The sequence below is a fragment of the Plectropomus leopardus genome, chromosome 7, assembly GCF_008729295.1.
Source record: "Plectropomus leopardus isolate mb chromosome 7, YSFRI_Pleo_2.0, whole genome shotgun sequence".
NCBI classification, from domain to species: Eukaryota; Metazoa; Chordata; class Actinopteri; order Perciformes; family Serranidae; genus Plectropomus; species Plectropomus leopardus.
In genome coordinates this window covers 24,750,600-24,769,371 of record NC_056469.1, presented here as the reverse complement: position 1 = coordinate 24,769,371, position 18,772 = coordinate 24,750,600, and the positions used below count along the sequence as shown (strand labels likewise).

General features: G+C 38.1%; 1 protein-coding gene and 1 pseudogene across 2 annotated transcripts; both read right to left on the bottom strand.

Annotated features, from left to right (window-relative positions):
- Positions 1 to 431: 431 nt before the first annotated feature.
- Positions 432 to 9,011, bottom strand: LOC121945425 (annotated as a pseudogene).
- A 1,160-nt stretch (positions 9,012 to 10,171) lies between these two features.
- rap1gapl (RAP1 GTPase activating protein-like) lies at positions 10,172 to 17,309 on the bottom strand. Of its 2 annotated transcripts, none has more exons than XM_042489341.1 (19): positions 17,166 to 17,309; positions 16,985 to 17,017; positions 16,804 to 16,894; positions 16,567 to 16,602; positions 16,424 to 16,471; positions 16,005 to 16,205; positions 15,828 to 15,925; positions 15,486 to 15,564; positions 14,076 to 14,129; positions 13,900 to 13,983; positions 13,698 to 13,798; positions 13,478 to 13,607; positions 13,206 to 13,367; positions 12,345 to 12,443; positions 11,131 to 11,217; positions 10,862 to 11,008; positions 10,696 to 10,779; positions 10,586 to 10,605; positions 10,172 to 10,499 (listed from the first exon to the last, which is right to left on the bottom strand). In XM_042489341.1, exons 1-19 carry the CDS (start codon positions 17,234 to 17,236, stop codon positions 10,415 to 10,417), a joined length of 1,710 nt encoding a protein of 569 aa, XP_042345275.1. In that variant the 5' UTR covers positions 17,237 to 17,309; the 3' UTR covers positions 10,172 to 10,414. The 2 variants fall into 2 exon arrangements, with proteins under 2 accessions (XP_042345275.1, XP_042345276.1); XM_042489342.1 differs by having other exon boundaries at positions 12,372 to 12,443.
- Between the last annotated feature and the right edge of the window lie 1,463 nt (positions 17,310 to 18,772).

The following is an 18,772-nucleotide window of genomic DNA, read 5'->3' as shown; positions in this document are numbered from 1 at the left end:
ACCACCACAACAAGGCTGTAAAGCTGTGTTTGTTGTTGTGACGTCCTGTTGTTCCGTTTAGCCACCTTTTAGCGACCGCCTTTTTTAAGACCCAAGGCCTAAAAGTTTACGAGTGTGGTAAACTAAATGTCATAGAACAACATGTGAGAGCTAATTCATTCCTGCACCACTCAACAGACACACAATATAGTTACAATATAACACAACAACACATATAGTTATTATGTTTAGCGTTCCCTGCAAGCTACTTCAGGCATATGACTCAAGCTTCATTGATTCATGCACACGTCATCCCTCACTCTCCATTATTACTATTAAAGCTGCAAAAACTTCCCTGCTCTCCACCTGCCTCGTCAATGCTGCTGCTGCTCCGCATCAGTATTGCTGCCTGGTCTGTCAGCCAAACCTCCACCCCAGCATCATCCACCTCCAGGCTCCAGCTATTGGCATCAACAGGGTGAAAAGGCTGCTTTGTCTCTCACATCTTGGCAGCAGATTTATCAGGCTGAGGCCCGTGCCACTTCTCCCCTGCAACAGAACAAAATTAGACTGGTTAGGAACCTCAGATAGTTTCCGCTTGAGTTGCTAATGAGATGCTGAACTTTGCACAAACCACAGAAACAAAAATAGAAAAGCGGTTTGTGCTGTTGACAGCAGTTTCTCTCTACCCTATAATAAAAACTGTTGATACCAAATGTATTTTTATTCTTTGTGTTGTAACTTTCACATTATGTGTGTTCGAGAATGATGCACAGTACAAGTTTTCTCACCAATGCAGTGGGCCATGAGCTCAAATCTGTCCGATCCAAAAAACATCTCTGGCTTTCCGTTGACGTGACACACCAACATGGGGAAGCCAAATGACTGAGAAGACACAACAGGGGAGATTTCGGTCATTACATCGTAATGTCATGTCTCATCTGAATCTTCAACTGTAGGAGGACTGACCCCATAATCAAGAGCATCCTGTGTGGTACTCTTCAGTTTGTCTTTGATCTCCTTTGAGGTGGACAGCTTCAGCGCCTCTTTAATGTCCCTTTCAGACAGTCCTGCCTTCATTGCTGCCTTCAAAAAAAGTGATATTATGGAAAATAATAAAATGATCATTTATTTTAAAAGAACTTTCAACCACAACCAGGCCGGATATGTTTATACCTCAGTTAAGGATGCAGGTTCAGTGATGTCTTTGTCCTCAGTCCAGATCCTTCTGCAGAGCTCCGGGACACCTGCTCCACCTGCTTGTCTCCACCCTGCTCCCTCTCCTGTACTGCTGTCACAAATCGCATTGCAGACAAGGAGCCTAAAAAAGAAAACAGCAGAAGACCTGAAACTCTCTGCATTAACTCTTTCTTCACCCTCCGTGAAGAAAGGGTATTGTCAATGTCTCGTGTAAGGCAGACCGACAAACTTAATTTAGCTATGATCCTGCCTGTATGTAACATACCTTTTATGAAAATGACCTCAAAGGGGTCAGATGGCTCTTGCATGGGAACGCCAAAGTACTCCGACAAGCGCTGTAGATCCTTTATCATGTATTTGAATTTGTTTGGAACCAGATCAGGGGACTTGTTACCTGTCATAAAAATATAATTATTGTATGAAATATAACAGTAGTGACAGTGTCCACACAGATATGAGTCAAAGTCCTGAATTCAAAATATTACTAAGGAGTATCAAATAGTTTTTTTTTTTTTTTTTTTTACCAATTACTTCAATATTGTACAGTTGACTACTGGTTTCACAAAAATACATAGGCTTTACAAGATGTTTGATAAATAGTCATTAATAATATAAATGTAATGACTAAGTGGGTAAAGGCAAATAACAGTACAGCTATGACAGCTTTCAGACAGTTTCATCATGTTACTGTAATGCAACCTTTAAAACCAAGAAAAAACATAACTTGAGGAGGGCTATGAGGCCTGATCATACACTTTAATCTGTTAATTCAGGTTTTAAACAGTCATATATTTGTTATCATTAATTTATGTCTTGCTATATATATATATATATATATATATATATATATATATATATATATATATATATATATATATATATATATATATATATATATATATATATATATATATATTCTTTTATATCCTTTTTATATTTGCTGCTGGACACCTGAATTTCCCTTTGGGAATAATTAAGTTATTATCTGATCTATCTATTTATACCACAATATGCAATATTAAAGGTGACATATTATCTATATCACAATATCAATATAATATTTATATATTTCCCAGCCCTACTTTTATATTACTAACTTTTAAATACCCTAATTTATCTTGGCTTAATGTCTTATAGCTTATACTGTATTTGTTGATTTTATTTTGCATTATTAATCTGAATTCGCAAAATAACCAAAGTTATAGATAAATAAAATGCTTTATGATTTAACTCTGACGTAGTAGAGTACCATAAACTAGCAGAAAATGGAAAGACGCAAGAACAAGTAGGTCTGCCTTAAAATTATACTTAAATGCAGTTTAAATACAGGCCTGCTTAAGTAAATATTAGTAGTGACGGATTATTTAATCACCTGCTCCTTGCATGATAGCTCCCAAAAGTGCAGGGCGCAGTTTGAGCTCTATATTCCACACGTTTCTGTAGCGGCACATAACCTGTAAATCACACAAAGGATTCATGATAAAAATCTTACTTTTTTTAATCCAAGTTAGTGTCTGTGTTAACTGAAGCTGGCATTCAAAACAAACCTCAAAACCGAGCCAAGAGTACGGAGAAACCACATCATAGAATAACTCGATCACTTTCTTGGATGTCATCTTCAGGTCTGCAGGCTCTTTCTTTAATTCGCAGTATGCTGCAATGACGTGACATTAAATAAAGTCGACTTCAGACAGAAAGCGTCTCCTCTACTTACAAGCAAAAGGTGAACTGCTCCTCTCCTCACGTCCCGCCCGATGAGTAATATCTCTGTAATGTTAATCTGTAATCTCTAATCATAATTGCTTAAGACATACCTTATTGACTTTGAAATAGAAAAAATTTTTTTTTAAAAAGAACTGCCCGATGCGAGTAGAGGAATGGCAAATAAACAAAGTGAGTCATCCTTTCCTTGGAGCTGCCTCTTAAAGCGATTCCAAATAAATGTGATGCCGAGTCTGTGTACGGGTCATCTGCACACTCAGTTTCTGTTTGTTTTTATGTATTTAAGATGCTATCCTCTTTGCACTTCTTTGGTTGTGCGCTGCTTTCTTTACCGGATTTACTTGTTTCACTTTCAAACTTAAACCTGCTCCACACTGTGCGTCACCCAGACGTAACGCAGACAAGCTTTCAGTCTGACTGGTGCACTGTTCATACCTTTAAGTTGGTCCTAACTCTTAGCTCTAGGTCGGATTTCACACACATGCGTTCATCCAGATTTTGCAGTCGGCTGTTATACTACCTGAAACATCTGTGACATCTTCTCCATCGTCACGTCCTCAACTCTGAGCATCTCTCTTCTGATGGCGCATGCGCGAAACGTGAAGCCGCAGCAGAGTAACACCATGGGGAGTAAAAAAAAATGAAATAAAGATAAAGAACAACGTAAATTGGCCTCGTTGTTTTGTTTTTGTGTCCTTAAATATCAGATTTTTCCTCTTTTTTCTTTGTTTCTTTGTTAGTTTTAGTTTGCCAGCTGGAACTAAATAATTAGATGAAGGGATGATACACAGACCACAGACCTGCAGAGCACAGGTGCACCGCCTGTCCATTATTTTATTCTAGCTTACCTTTGCATTTATGATCTCTGTCAGTCAGATAAGCATGTTTACTTTTACTTCAGCTCACAGCATGGCATTTTATTACAGGAGTGAACAGATGCCACACTTTTGTTTCATTAAATGCACACACAGCAGATGGGTGAAACAGTAAACAGGCCTATGTGATGAAATCTCCATTTAACCAAATCAGAAGAACTTTAAATGTTCATTTATTTAAAACCAGCCTGTGTACCTCACTGTGCTGTGTTCATATCATGGCTTATTAATAAGCTTGAGTTTATTAAGTGCCTCCAGTGATCCCTGCAGTTTGCGGAAGCGCCCTGATATATTAATATCATGCAGCCACCCATCAGGAGTCACCTGGTTGTTCACACCAGATGCGCACGTCACTACGCCAGTCAGCAAGCAATTCTGCCTACTGCTCTGTTTTAATCACATGTAGAGCTCTGTCTCTGTCTGCTTGTCTGTGTGTCCACTCATCTCTCTCGCAAGCCAAGTTAACACCCTTGTTAGTGCAGTGTAAGTTAGGGGTCCTTGCTGTTATAACGACCAGGATGGGGATGAGCATTTTGTAGCCTCATCAAGTGTGATGAATGTAGGCGGCCAGCAGAGGCAATGATTGTAGATGTCTGTGCAGAGCAAGAGCTGGTGTCCAATGAGAAGTGAGTGTCAGGGGTTGGGACACATGTGTCTGTGATAGTAAGCAATCATGCATGTGGGCACATCACTAATAGGCCTTTCCATACCAATATATAGTGTATATACACTACATAGCCATAGGCCTTTAAATTTTACTGTGTGAAGCGCTACAAATGTTTGCATGAAAAGTAAAAGGCCTTTTTAAACAAAAAGAGAACTATATATGCCATTACTCTTCATACAAACATTTGTATATTATTAAATATAGCATACATTTGATATTTTTCGCTCTTTCTCAGCTGTCACGCGTTTTTATACACTTCTGCAAAGGGTACGCCGCACTGTAAAATGTGATTTTTTTTAACTTAGCCAAAGGAGTGAAGGTGCTGGCTAAAAATTCTAGTGAAAAAATACTATATGTATAAAATATTACTTTTTATAATCTCACTTCCTTTCCTCAGCACTGATTGGTTGCTTTCACTCTTGGTTTACTCCCCATTAACCTGACTGAGTTCACCTGCTCACTCCCTATTTAAACCCTGCACACCCTTTCATTCACTTTTGCATGATCATCACATGTGTTGACAGTGCTGGTAAGCAGTTTCTTTTCTCTTTTGTTTATCTTTTGCATGATTTTGTACTTATTAGGATGCACATTTGTTTAACTCGACTCAAGTTCTAATTTTTGTACGGTTTTCTTTGAGATTTAAAACCCATGTCCTTTTAATGCACATTCTTGAGTAAAGTTTCAAGGCTAATGCACCGTGACCGACCAGCTGTGGGCCGACCTCTGTGAACTGCAGTTTAGTTGCCCCGTCAATTGGGCAAAGGGATGGATGGTCACTCAAAACTTTATTTAACTTGTCCTAAAATGGGCAAGTTATGGAGCATTGGTGTGCTATCAAAACAACTACTTTGCCTTGCACTGATGACGTATTTTCCTGTTATGTGCTTGTTGGGCGACATTCCAGGACGCATTAACACTTACACTACAAAGACGTCATCAAATACGTCCCAGAGCACCTACACGGGTGACTTGACGGATGGGATCACAATGCATCTCGGTGGTCATTTACATTGTTTTTAGAGCTGTCCCTTTGTGAGCGGCTCCACCAAGACGCATGTTAATACCCGGTATAAACAGGCTCTGTGAGTCTGGACCAAAGTGTGGTAGAGCACGAGACTAGTATTGCTAAAAATATAACATTACATGTTACATAAAGCAACAAACACAGTTGTATCCTTTTTTAACCTTTGAATTTCAATAGAAAAGAGGATCAGCTTTACCATCTGCAAGTTGTTAATGCTGTTTTTAATTGACACATAACAGGAATGATATGTTACATAATTTACACTTCTATGTGTTAAGGTCTTTTTCAGATACACTGCTTGGTTTCCAAAGACACAAAATATGAAATTTGAAAAATTAAACAAAATCAAAGTCTTCGCTAAAATGAGAATCTGTTTGAACACTAGCAGTGTGTGAAGGCAGCTTTGTCTCTCACAGCTTGGCGGCTGATTTGCCAGGCTGAGGTCCGAGCCACTTCTCCCCTGTAACAGAGAACAACATGAGATTTGTTCATTAGCTCTAGCTGCTAATGAGATGCTAAACTTTTCACAAACCACAGAAACAAAATAGAAAATTTACAACACAGTTTGTGCTGTGCTTCGAGAATGATGCACAGTACAAGTTTTCTCACCAATGCAGTGGGCCATGAGCTCAAATCTGTCAGATCCAAAAAACATCTCTGGCTTTCCATTGACGTGACACACCACCATGGGGAAGCCAAATGACTGAGAAGACACAACAGGGGAGATTTCGGTCATTACATCGTAACGTCTCATCTGAATCTTCAACTGAAGGAGGACTGACCCCATAATCAAGAGCATCCTGTGTGGCACTTTTCAGTTTGTCTTTGATCTCCTTTGAGGTGGACAGCTTCAGCGCCTCTTTAATGTCGCTGTCAGACAGTCCTGCTTTCATCGCTGCCTGCAAAAAAAAAAAAAAAAAAAAAGGTTAATAAACGAGACAGCGCTTCTTAATCTTCTCAAACACCAGGCTGGATATGTTGATACCTCAGTTAAAGATGCAGGCTCAGTGATGTCTTTGTCCTCACTCCAGATCCGTCTCCACAGCTCGCGGGACACCTGCTCCACCTGCTTGTCTCCACCCTGCTCCCTCTCCTGTACTGCTGCCACAAATCGCATTGCAGACAAGGAGCCTTAAAGAAGAAAACAGCAGAAGACCTGAAACTCTCTGCATTATTATCTCTGCTCAATAAAGAAATGTTACTGCCACTGTCTTGTGCGCGGCAGAATTACCAGCTGATCCATCACATCGTGCTTGTATGTACCTTTTTGGAACATGGCCTCAAACGGGTCAGATGGCACTTGCAAGGGAACACCAAAATAATCTGACAAGCGGTTCAGGTCCTTTGTCATGTACATGAATTTGTTTGGAACCAGACCAGGGGGCTTGTTGCCTGTAATGAAAGATAGAAATTGCATGAAATAACAGTGATAGCTGTGTCTACACTGATTTGAGTAAAAGTCCTGCTGTTCTTAAGTAAATCAGGCTTTCCTGTTGAGGGTTTTATCACACACGGCACAGAGAATATGTTTTATTAAAATGCCCATGTGATGAGATGTATTTGAGTAAAACTACATGCGCACTGAAAAAACGGATTAGTGAGCATAAGAGCTCAATCAGACGCAAAGATGTAAACTTTCTTGTTGCCTGTCATTTCAATGAATTCTGACACCTTTTCACTGTGATTTTCATTTGAACACAGTGAATTGTCAAAAGGCGGGGATATGGAAAGAAATATATGGCAAATTGGCAGCGGTGTTCAGATTAACCCTTTAGATGCACTTCAGCCTGTGGATGTTGATGAGGATTTCGATATGAGAGTTATGCTGTAATTGAGGAAGTACTCATAATTACTCATAGAGCATGGGGTTCATGATGGCGTGATACCTCTCCACAGCCTACTTTGTGATGAAAATATCTTTGGTACTAATTAAAAGGTGCTTCCTGATTGTACATGTTTTTTCCGTATCTGCTGTGTTGAACCCCTTGTTTGTATCTAAATATACTAGTTTCCATATGTAGGCCTCACAGTACTCCATTCAGTATAAAAACTACAATTCCCAAGAGGTGGAGCTTCTACCAGCAGGGTTAGCACAGGTGTGCTGCATGATTAGATTGGTTACTTTTAGCTGCCTGCTCATTGTTGACTCACATATACTCTCATGAAGGTCAGAGAGATCGACAGCTCAGAATAAAGTGAAACACTGCATAGATGTAAGTGTGCAGAAATCTTTTCATCTATTTTAAAAACTTATGTGTAAAAGATTAAGCATTAACACATATTTAACCTACTAAAAGTAAATGTTTTTATTATGCATAATGGCCAATATCAGAACAATGTGCATTATATTATGGGAGTATAATTATTGATGCATTAATGTGTAGATTAACCCTCTGAAACCTGGATCAGCAGCAGTTTTTTTGTGTTGTTTTGTCTTTCTCAAGTATTTGAACTCAAAGGTTCAAACCCAAGCAGATTGGTTTGTATGAAAAAGAAAAGAGGAAAAATTATTATAAAATTAACAAAAAATGTGAAAAATAAATCCAGAAAAATTTATTTATAATTATTATAATTATCTAGTGAAAATGACAAAAAAAGCACTTTATAGAACTTCTTTTTGTTTTTATTTTATTTATTTATTTAACCAATTTTCAGATAACTTAAAACTAATTTCTTGACAGTATGTCGAGTCATTTCTTGCAAAGTTATATCTTAAGCTCTTAAAAAGAATCGGACCAATTTCTTCTGGTTTCAAAGGGTTAATTAATCTACTACTACTATTTATAGTTTAGATTTTGTGTTATTAATCTGAGCTAAAGTTAACAAACGGTTGAGTAAATATTACTACAGTGGCCTCTGAAATGGAGCTGGGTAGAAGTATGACGCTGCAAAAAAATGGAAATACTCAAATCAAGTAAAAGTACCTCAAAACTGTACTGGGGAAAATGCACTTGACGACCCCACCACTGTTTATTTACCTGATCCTTGCATGATGCCTCCCAGAAATGCAGGGCGCAGTTTGAGCTCTATATTCCACACATGTCTGTAGCGGCAAATCACCTGGAAAAGGCAATGGATTTATGTACTAAATCCTAATTTTTACCAAGTCCGAGTCCGTGATATTGAAGCTTTCATGACAAAGAAACAGACCTCGAAGCCGAGCCAAGAGTACGGAGAAACCACGTCGTAGAACAACTCGATCACCTTCTTGGATGTCATTTTTTTCTTTAGCTCGCAGTAACTCTTTGCTAAAATGAAATGTAACGTTACCTAAAGTCAACCTCACACAGAAAGCGTCTCCTTCACTCCATTCAGTGCAGAGCTCACTGTGTCAAAGTTCAGCTGACCTGACGCAGAGCTGCTCGGTGTAATGTTTAGTCAAGTATCAAAGATGTTTCTCATCCACACAAATCACCTTTTAACGGGCGTAGCTACAACAACAGTGAGGATTTGATGAATTATATAGCGCTTTACGTTAGCTGCCGTTAGCTGGAGCTGCAAACGACAGCAAAGTCAGATATATGTATTTGAAGAAACCAAAAAAAACATCACATTACTGCCCTCGCGTGGAGAAACCACAACTTGTTTACCTTTTTTTTTCTTCTTCTACTCTTTAATCTTCGTCTTCTTCTTCTTCGAGGAATATATTGGCGGTTGGCAAGACGGCGAAAAGATACATTACTGCCACCTACTGGACTGGAGTGTGGCGCGGTATATGAATGGTAAAAGAGCTACAAAAAACTGAAAAAAATTCAAATAATGACCCCCACCTGTTATGTTTTTTTACTGTTTTCTGTTTCAGTCCGTATAATTTGTTAAACCCAAGTCTGTCTAACTTTTTGTCTCATTTTTGTACTCTGTTCAATTGCACAAAAAGTTAGACAGACTTGGGTTTAACAAATTATACGGACTGAAACAGAAAACAGTAAAAAAACATAACAGGTGGGGGTCATTATTTGAATTTTTTTCAGTTTTTTGTAGCTCTTTTACCATTCATATACCGCGCCACACTCCAGTCCAGTAGGTGGCAGTAATGTTAATAATAATAATAATAATAATAATAATAATATTATTATTATTATTATTATTATTATTATTATTATTATTATTATTATTACTATTATTATTATTATTATTATGATTATCACTGCTACTACTACTACTGCTACTACTACTTTGTTTTTAAAATATTTCAATATATTAATGTTACAGCTATAGCTGCAAGTTAATTTACAGAAATTTTACAAAAAAAACTTGAATGCAGTTTGCATATTACAGCATTGGTAAAAAATCTTTCCAGTTATATCAAATCATACATTTTACCAAAAATACGTTTTTACTTTTACTTGCGTGTAATTTTAATGTTATGTTTATATATTTAAAAGACCCTAACATTTCCCTCATAACTGGTTGTATACTTTTCATCCTCTGTTCTGCTTGTTTTTGCCTTTGGTATAACATATCTTTCTCTTAAGTTTCCATCATTAACTGTCTTCCTGTAATCATCTTTTACTGGTACCATTAAACCCATCTTAATCATCAAAACAATCATAATTCTTCATTTTCTGTATATTGTTTTAAACGTAATTCAATTTCCTCTGCGGTTCCCCACCTCTGTCCTATCTCACCACTTCCTCTCTTTACATCCCTCATCTAAGGGAAACTGTTTTATTGACAATAAAAACACACGAGAAAACTCAAAACAGTTTAGCCATTCCTGGCAGTCATTATATGTATATGTTTAACATTTCACTGAAATACAATGCAAATATTTTCATTAATGTAGAGTATCCCTATGACAGTAAAATAATTATTATTCTCAGAAATACTATTTACTTTTACACTCTATTTACATATAAGCAGGATAATAAAGTAGCAACCGTATAGGCTAGCAATGTCTGTAAGTATATTAACATTCAAAATCTACAGGGTTAATATTTCATTTTATGTCTCTTCTTGAGGACTTGCTTGATCTTTGAGTTCAGCCGGCACCAAACTGTCAGCAGGCAGAGATCCTGGAGATTTGTCACTGAAAAGCAGAGAATTAATTATCAATAATTTTTTAACTCAAATCATTAAAAAGACCATATTTTTACCGGTTTTGACCAATCTTACCTCTCTCCATCTTTTTCTGTCTGTAAAGAAAGTTAGAAAAGAATATTAGCTCAGACATTTCAATAAGTTTTTATTTGTCAGACACATTCAGTCACATTGTGCAGTTTTACCTTAGGTTTCTGTAACGCGCTGCCACCGGTCTTCCTGGGAACCCCGAGCGTCTCAAAGGAGTGACTCCGCACTCTTATGGCTCTCTAATAGATTTAGAGGGAAAATTATAGAAATAATAAAGTCAAGCTTGATAGAGTTTTTAAAACTTGAGGCCTTAAAATGTACCTTAAAGTTTTCAATGAACCCTCCGCTCCCCTCCGTCGCCACTCGTGCACCCTCAGACGCAGACAGTGATGGATCCCCCATCATGCACTGGGAACGAGTAGAGAGTTCAGCCTGAAGACTTTCCAGGAGCGACGAACGAGTGCGGAGCTTCATAAGAGAGGGCACACAGAGCAGAGAGAAATTATTATTATTATTATTATTATTATTTATTTATTATTATTATTATTATTATTATTATTATTATTATTATTATTATTATGCCCTTATACCTCTAGTCTGCTGAAGCGTTGAGCCTTATAGCAGGAAATCTCTGCGTTGATGAGTTTGGTCAGAAGGAATTCTCTCAGCAGGGAACGCTAAAAGATAGAAAAGAGTTGTGAAGCATTTCATTAATTAATTTGTACTGTAGGTTAATAAAGTGTGGACTCAGGCAGGACAGGTGAAACTATAACAAAGGTAACTGTGAGGATGATCAAAGTAAAGTTCGGTAATGAGACAAAGAGCCTGGGTAGAAAAACATTTTTATAGAAACTCCCTCAGGGTGTTTTTGCGATACCAATTAGAATTTGGTGGTTGAAGGTCACAGGTCAAGGTCACTGTGACCTTGTACCCATCTCATTCATACGAGCACAAGGTCACAGTGACCTTTAACCACCACAATCTAATCAGTTCATTGTTTAGTCCAAATAAATGTTTGTACCAAAGAAATTCCCTTAATGTGTTCTTGATCAACCTCATTCATGAAAATGTGACAGACAAGGTTACAGTGACCTTGACCTGTGACCTTCAACCACCAAATTCTAATCAGTTCATTCTTGATTCCAGGTGGAAGTTGGTGCCAAATTTTAGGAAATTCCCACAAGGTCTTCTTGAGATATTGCATCCACAAGAATAAGATGGACGCAAAGTCAAAGAAACCACCAAAATCTGATCAGTTCATCGTTGAGTCCAAGTGAACATTTGTGCCAAATTCAAGAAAAAAAAACTCCCTCGAAGGGTTCCTCAGATACTGTGTTAAACAGAACGAGATAGAAATGCGGTAACAGTGACCTTGACCTTTGATCACCAAAATCTAATCAGTTTGGCCTTGAGTTCAAGTAAAAGCAAATTTGAAGAAATTTGGCAGATAAGATCATAAGACAAAGTCTGGACCGTGTCCCAACTCCATACTACTACACATTGATATTTTTGTTTTCACACATAAAAGTGACCAAATAAAGTATAATCAAAGCAGACAGCATTCATACTAAATATTCTATTAACACACTATTCTTTCACAATGTAATGCATAAAAGGAGCTGCTCACAGCTGGAAGAATTTAAAATCACATGTGGGTGTTAGTGAAACAGCTCCAAAAATAATGGAAAACTAAAACAAAAAAAAAATGTTTGTATTTGGAAAATATTTAGGTGAATGCCTTTTCCTTCCTGTTTGCTGCTTCAGTCAGCTGTAACAGAAGTATTTGAAAAAAAAAAGAAAAGACCTTGTTGACCTTTGTGTTGTTTCTTACATCTGTGAAGATAGGAGGAACTGGGAGGACCGGACCAAAGGGAGGAACGTCCTCTCTGGCCGTGACAGACACCTGCAAAGAAGAGAAAAAAGGCATTATTCTGAAACTATACTGGCTCAGCACAGTTTGTCTTTCTTCCCATTAAAGTAACAAAAAAAAATGTAGCACAGAAATGAAAAGGTCATTTAGAAATGCAGAATTTGTTCACCAGAGAGCAGTGATAAGTTTATCTTTCTCCTGTAAACTGTCCGAATGAAAACATGTCTTCATCAAATTTACAACTTTGAGATATAATTTTCAGAAAAGTTTAATAAGGTTAATTGATAACAAATATCAGCAAATAGTTTTTAAAAAACAAAACAAAACAAAAAATTCTTAAATAGCAACACCAGTGCCAGACTCTAAAAGATGCCAGTCACCACTATCTATCCGTCTGTCTGCCTGTAAAATAATTATCATCATCATTATTATTGTTGTTATTATTATTATTATTATTATTATCAATAATAATAATCATCATCATCATCATCAGACACATTGCGATCAACATGAGATAAGACGTGAGCACAGAGTAAAAAATAAAATAATGAACACTTGTTTTTGCCCTTTTTAATAATCTCAAGTTTTAGTTTCAAGTTTGTTAAAATCCATATAACTGAGTATTTTCCTTTTTCCAAGAAAATCCATCCCTCTGACAGATGTGGATATCCAGACGCTGATTTAACAGTATGATTACTACACGTGTGTTTCGGTCACAATAAAAGGCCACTCTAAACTCTTACTTTTAGTTCAGTGTATATAGGAACAATAGATTCAACCGGGGTTCTTATTCACCTGGTACGCAGTTTCACATGTTTGCTCCGGATCCTGAATCCTCCGGACCACCAGAAAACAGTGCAGGAAGTGAGACTTGATGACGTCAGAAAGAAACGGGGTTTGGCCGTCCTGGTAGACCAAGGCTACAATGTCATTACCGATGTGTCTTTTTCTTTGTAACTGCAGGGAGAAGAAAGTGTGTCACTGTCTATTTGAGAAACTTGTTTTTCTAAATAATGTCATAAATACCGTCAAAGTCTGAATCATGAGGGAAGCACACAGTAAATGACCTGCTGTGGGTCGCCCTCTGTGAATGGCAGCTTAGTTGCGACATGGAACATGATTTCTCTCCCGTGAAAGGAAGTGAAGACAGCCTCACTTCCTGTCTGACCATGACACACATCCAGTCCTCCTCTGAACCTGAGAAAAAAGAGTGAGGAGACATAAATCATGTGGTGTTCACAAATTGTCATTTATTAGGCTCAACAATATCAACATAGTGCATTTTACCCGCTGAAGCCGTGCAGTTGAATCGTCTCTCCCAAAACAGAAAGCAGCTCTTTGAACTCTTCACTTTCCTCATTGTTACTGAGGATGTCTTCTTCTGTGAACTATAGAGACATGGGTGTCATCTGAGAGGCAGCAGTTATGAAATGGTGCCATATTTCAGTGATTTTTATGAATGTTTGACATTTTCTGCACAATTTCTTACCTGCCCGTCCCTCTGGTACAAAATGCCAAACTTGAAATTCGGAGACACTCTGTGTTCATCAAATGTAGTTATGAGCTCTGGGGCCTAAAAGTTGAGTGAGACAAAGATATTTTTTGAGAGGATTTAAAGTAAGTGGTCCATTTTTTATGTATTTATTGATCATTTGAGAGCATTACCTTGAGGTAGCTGACCACTTCAAACTTTGAGACAGTCACTCTGTCACACAGCATCTAGAGAAAATAGGAGTCATTTTATAGATTTAGTAACTTAGTACATTTATCAAACAGTGTACTGAAGTACAATTTTTAGGTACTTTACCACAGTATTTCTGTTGAATGCTACTTTAACCTTCCTTTTCCACTACTTTTTACTGAACATATGATCAGTTTGTAAAATATGGTGAATTACTAAGAAAGAAACTTTCAAACAGCGTATAAATGATTTAAAAATACAAGGAAGACATGCTTGATTCTCAAGAGGAAATTCAATGTTTTCATGCTGTTGCTATTTTTAAACACACAGGTGAGAAATATACATGCACAAATGTATACACATGCATTAATGGCGTGATGTCAGGACGAGGGGTCCATCCATGGACAAGGTGAGCAATTGTAGAATTGGTGCTTTGCTCAAGTGCCCAGGGTGCCATTCCAGTGTTACCACTGTTGAAACCCCAATATTTCCAAAATTGCCCTATAGGACCAAAAGCCCATTTGTCCAACAGCCTGTTACCCAAAAAAAACATTAATCCAAAGGCCTATCACTCCAAAAATACACACTCTCCCTGTACTTAGAAAGATTCATGGCCTGTAATCAGTCCGCTCAATTGCGATATGCAAAATGACCGTTAGTTTATCAATTTCTTACCTTTTGTTACTTTGAATTCATAAAGAAGATTTTTTTTATCTTGCATGCTTCCACAATGAACGGAGAATCAAAAAGAGACAGTCTACGTGAATTTAAGTCATAGCGGTCCATGATTAACAACAGCAAAATGATCTAACTCTCACACAATTCATGCAGCACAATCAAAGTTATCCATAGTTTGCGTAGTACTTTCCAAACCCATGCGTTATCATTCAAGTGTTTCGATTTAAACACACAAGTACAAACAGTCTCATGCAGGGCTGAGTAGCTTGCCTGGGTACTCTCAGGGCGCGCTACTCAAAGGCGGAAGTATTAGTAAAGTTTTAGTAAAAGATTTATGCATTTGGGAAGTACTGAGCGTATGAATTGATAGATAAGTTCTGCATTATACTGCATTAGTTGCTTGAGAGTATGTAAACAGATATTTTAATATAGATTTGCATGTGTTAAAAGCGGACCCCTATGATTTCAATTCATATGGAGCATTCACCATTTTTGGATTCTGTGGAGGCATGCCAGAAAAACAGTTTCCTTCACAAATTCAAGGTTACACAGGGTGTCTAACTGACATACAAAAGGACATTTTGTGGGTGAAGTATTCCTTTAAAGTAGTTTTAGCTTAGATATACCTGGTTGTAACAGTATATTTAGTGTGGTGCTGCAACTTTTACTAAAGAGTTAGATTTAAATTTCTTTCACTGGATTAAGTAGTTTGATACCTTTGCTAATTCAACAGCAGATGGGATGTTGGGAAAAAGAGAGACAGAGAAAACTCCATGCAGAGAGCACTCCTTCATTCTGTGAGACAAGAAACACAATCTCTGTGTTATTCTTTACAATTATCAAATACAACATACAGAAACATTTAAAGACTCTGCCGTAAACATCTTTCTGCACAGTGAAGCTCAAACATCCACACAAATGCACAATAAGCAGCACACATTTGAGTGGAGGGGGACTTAAGGAGCAACATGATGCTCTGGGATGTGCTTCAGGTTGTATTGCATCTCGGATTACAAAAACTGTCTCATAATTGGCAAATATGGCTAAAAGATTTCAACCTTAGTATCACCCGCAGCTTGCTCTCCTCTTCCTCCAAACACACAGACAGAACCAGAGGCCCCAAAGACGGATCCACTGCTGTGAACGAGTGATGGTACTAAAGGGGAAAAACAGATGAGAAACATAAGTGCACGGAGATAACAAATCCCTCAACTCTTCAGATCAAGTCTGCTTACTCGTGAGCTGAAGAACTCGTGGTAGATTTTGGCTTCTCCATCTCTCTCCATGATGTCGTAGCCCTCTGTGTCATCGAGGCCACATTGGGAGGAGGTGGGACTCACATCTACGAGCCTCTCCAGTGGGGGGTCTACCCAGTACCCCCCCTGACTCGGAGGGAGGATGAGCGGCAGGTCTCCACCTATAGTTAAAAGCTGAGACTAAAATAGACACAAAGGAGCACCTGATGATGATGAGGGCCTGTCGTTTCTGTTGTTTGGGGAAACAAATGTTATGGCGTTCATAGACAGGTCAATGTCAACACACACACACACACACACACACACACACACACACACACACACACACACACACACACACACACGGGATCAAACCCATATATATATATTTTTTTCTTATTCTCAGATTGAAGACTAACCTTCAGAGGAGGAGGGAATTCACAGCGCTGCTCATCGATCCTGCTGCCCTGATGGACGAGGGGAGTATTGATAAGATAATAAGAAACTTCTCTCGCTCAGACGCCGCTGAACACAACACAAGATCAATGGTGCTGTAACTCACCTGCAGCTTTTCAATGATTTCAAACAGCTCAGTGTCCTGATATGAACAACAGGCAGCGGACGTCAGACACAAATGCAGACACAGAGAAAGGGAAGGAGAAGGGGAGGAAGAGGAACATGACAGATGGCTTACTTGCGAGTGGAAACTTCTCAGAAATGCAGCGTATGGAAACACATTAAATATATTTAATTAAAATAAGAAGGGGAAAGTGTATGCTGAACATGATAATAATATCACCCTCTGGTTGCTGCTGGCAGGGAGGAAAGGCTTTCTGTCACCAGCAGGAGAGTCCAAGATGTCCAGTATGTTGTCTTCTGCAGATTCAGGTCTGCAGCAACAGGTTAAATTCTCATACAGTTCTTAATAAATACAACAAAGGTTGAAACAGCTGCAATAAGATGGAAAGTAAAAACCTCACCTCGTCTCATCCCCACATGTGAATCTGTCCACACTGTAAACAAGGAAGTAAGAACAACTCGCAAACGAGAACAGCTAATCTTACACAGACACCAAAAAAAAAAAGCAATTTATGCAGAACACAGCTTCTTAATTGACTAAAAAATGTCAGTCTTAATTTGAGACAAACTGTCTATACTCACCTGCCATATGCCCCAAAAGTGAAACTTCTCTTCCTGGAGAAAGACATGTCATTCCTCTGTTCTCTCTCCATGGCTTTGGTGTCACTGTGGATGTTTGTACATGCCAGTTTGCTGCTGAGTCAATCAGGGCTGGCTAAGGTTGAATTAATTCACTCTATCATTCTGTCACTCCTCCTCCTCTCTGCCCCCTGCCTCTCACTCATTTAAGCTTCCCTTTCCTCCCTCTGTCCTGCTGTCAGCCAGACATTCAGCATTAACCCGCTCATGCTCGCAGGTGTAAGCAGCGGCCTCAAACCATGACTCAGACACGGTCGGGCTGCTCCATGCCATCGATTCTCCTGCTGGAATAAACACTTGTGGTGGTTTATCAGACCGACTGAACTTAAAGATAGACTTGTAAATAAATAAAGAAGTGGGTGAGACATTTTCTCCCGGACCTGTTACCCTTTGAGTCAGGGAGGATCATCAATTATTGACAGCACACACAGTGAGGGTGAGGAGAGAGACAGCAGGGGAGGGTGAAGTAAACCTGAGGATAGGGGGGAGAGAGACAAGGAGGGAGAGAGGGGGAAACATTGAAAGAAAAGGGAGTAAGAGAGGGAGAGACTGAAGGAAAGAGAAAGAGACAGAGAAAGATGAGGTGTACGCATTTTAAAGCTGTCCCACAGGATACAAATTACCGCTCACTGTTATTAACTATTGACTGCATATCTTAATGAAAGGTTTAAAATAGAGGATTTAGGGAAATATATTGGCAGAAATGGAATATACTATAACAGGTATGTTTTTGTTAGTGTATTATCACCTGAAAATAAGAATAATTGTGTTTTGAGTAATTGTATATGAAAACCAAAATGTAAAAAAATATCTTTAATCCATTTCCTTTAAACCCTTAAGTAAAACTATAAATAGCTTATCATAACCACAATAGCCTACTTAAAATGCGCAAGTAAAAGGGAAAAAGTAAAAAAAAAATTTAAAAAAGTGAAAATTTAAGTTTCATTATGTATTACATAATTACATTATTATAAGTGAGGCATTTTTTGGTACAGTATTTTGCTGGTTTAGTTTGTTGGGTTGGATCTAGTTGTATACAGTTCCCAACACACTGCACTTCTAAAATATGTCCATATCAGTAAAAGTTACTTTTTATCACTGCTTTTGATTTAAAATACAACTCCACAGGTGTCTCAGCTGGGTGTACGTTGTTGCTGCAGTACAAGGACAGACGCAAGCACTTCCTTACACATGTATATTACTGCTCATGATGAATAGGCTATATATATATTTGTTGTATCAGTTGCAACTGTTGCTTTCTTGTAAATATTTATAACCAAGATGTGCCACCACTTTCAATGTGAAGATGTCACAAATAACATTTATTTTTGTTATAAATTCTCCCTTAAAAAAAAAAGCAAAGCCAAAACCAAGACCTAACTTTTTCTTTGATGTTCCTCTTCTAGCAGCAGACCCTCGTTGCTCCAGATTTTCTGCTCTTTTTTTCCCGTTTACATTTTCTGTAATTTTTGTCCATATTTAAATGTTTGGATGCTACTTGTTTTTGCTCATTTCCAATGTCCATATTCTACAGGAGATATTTTAGATGT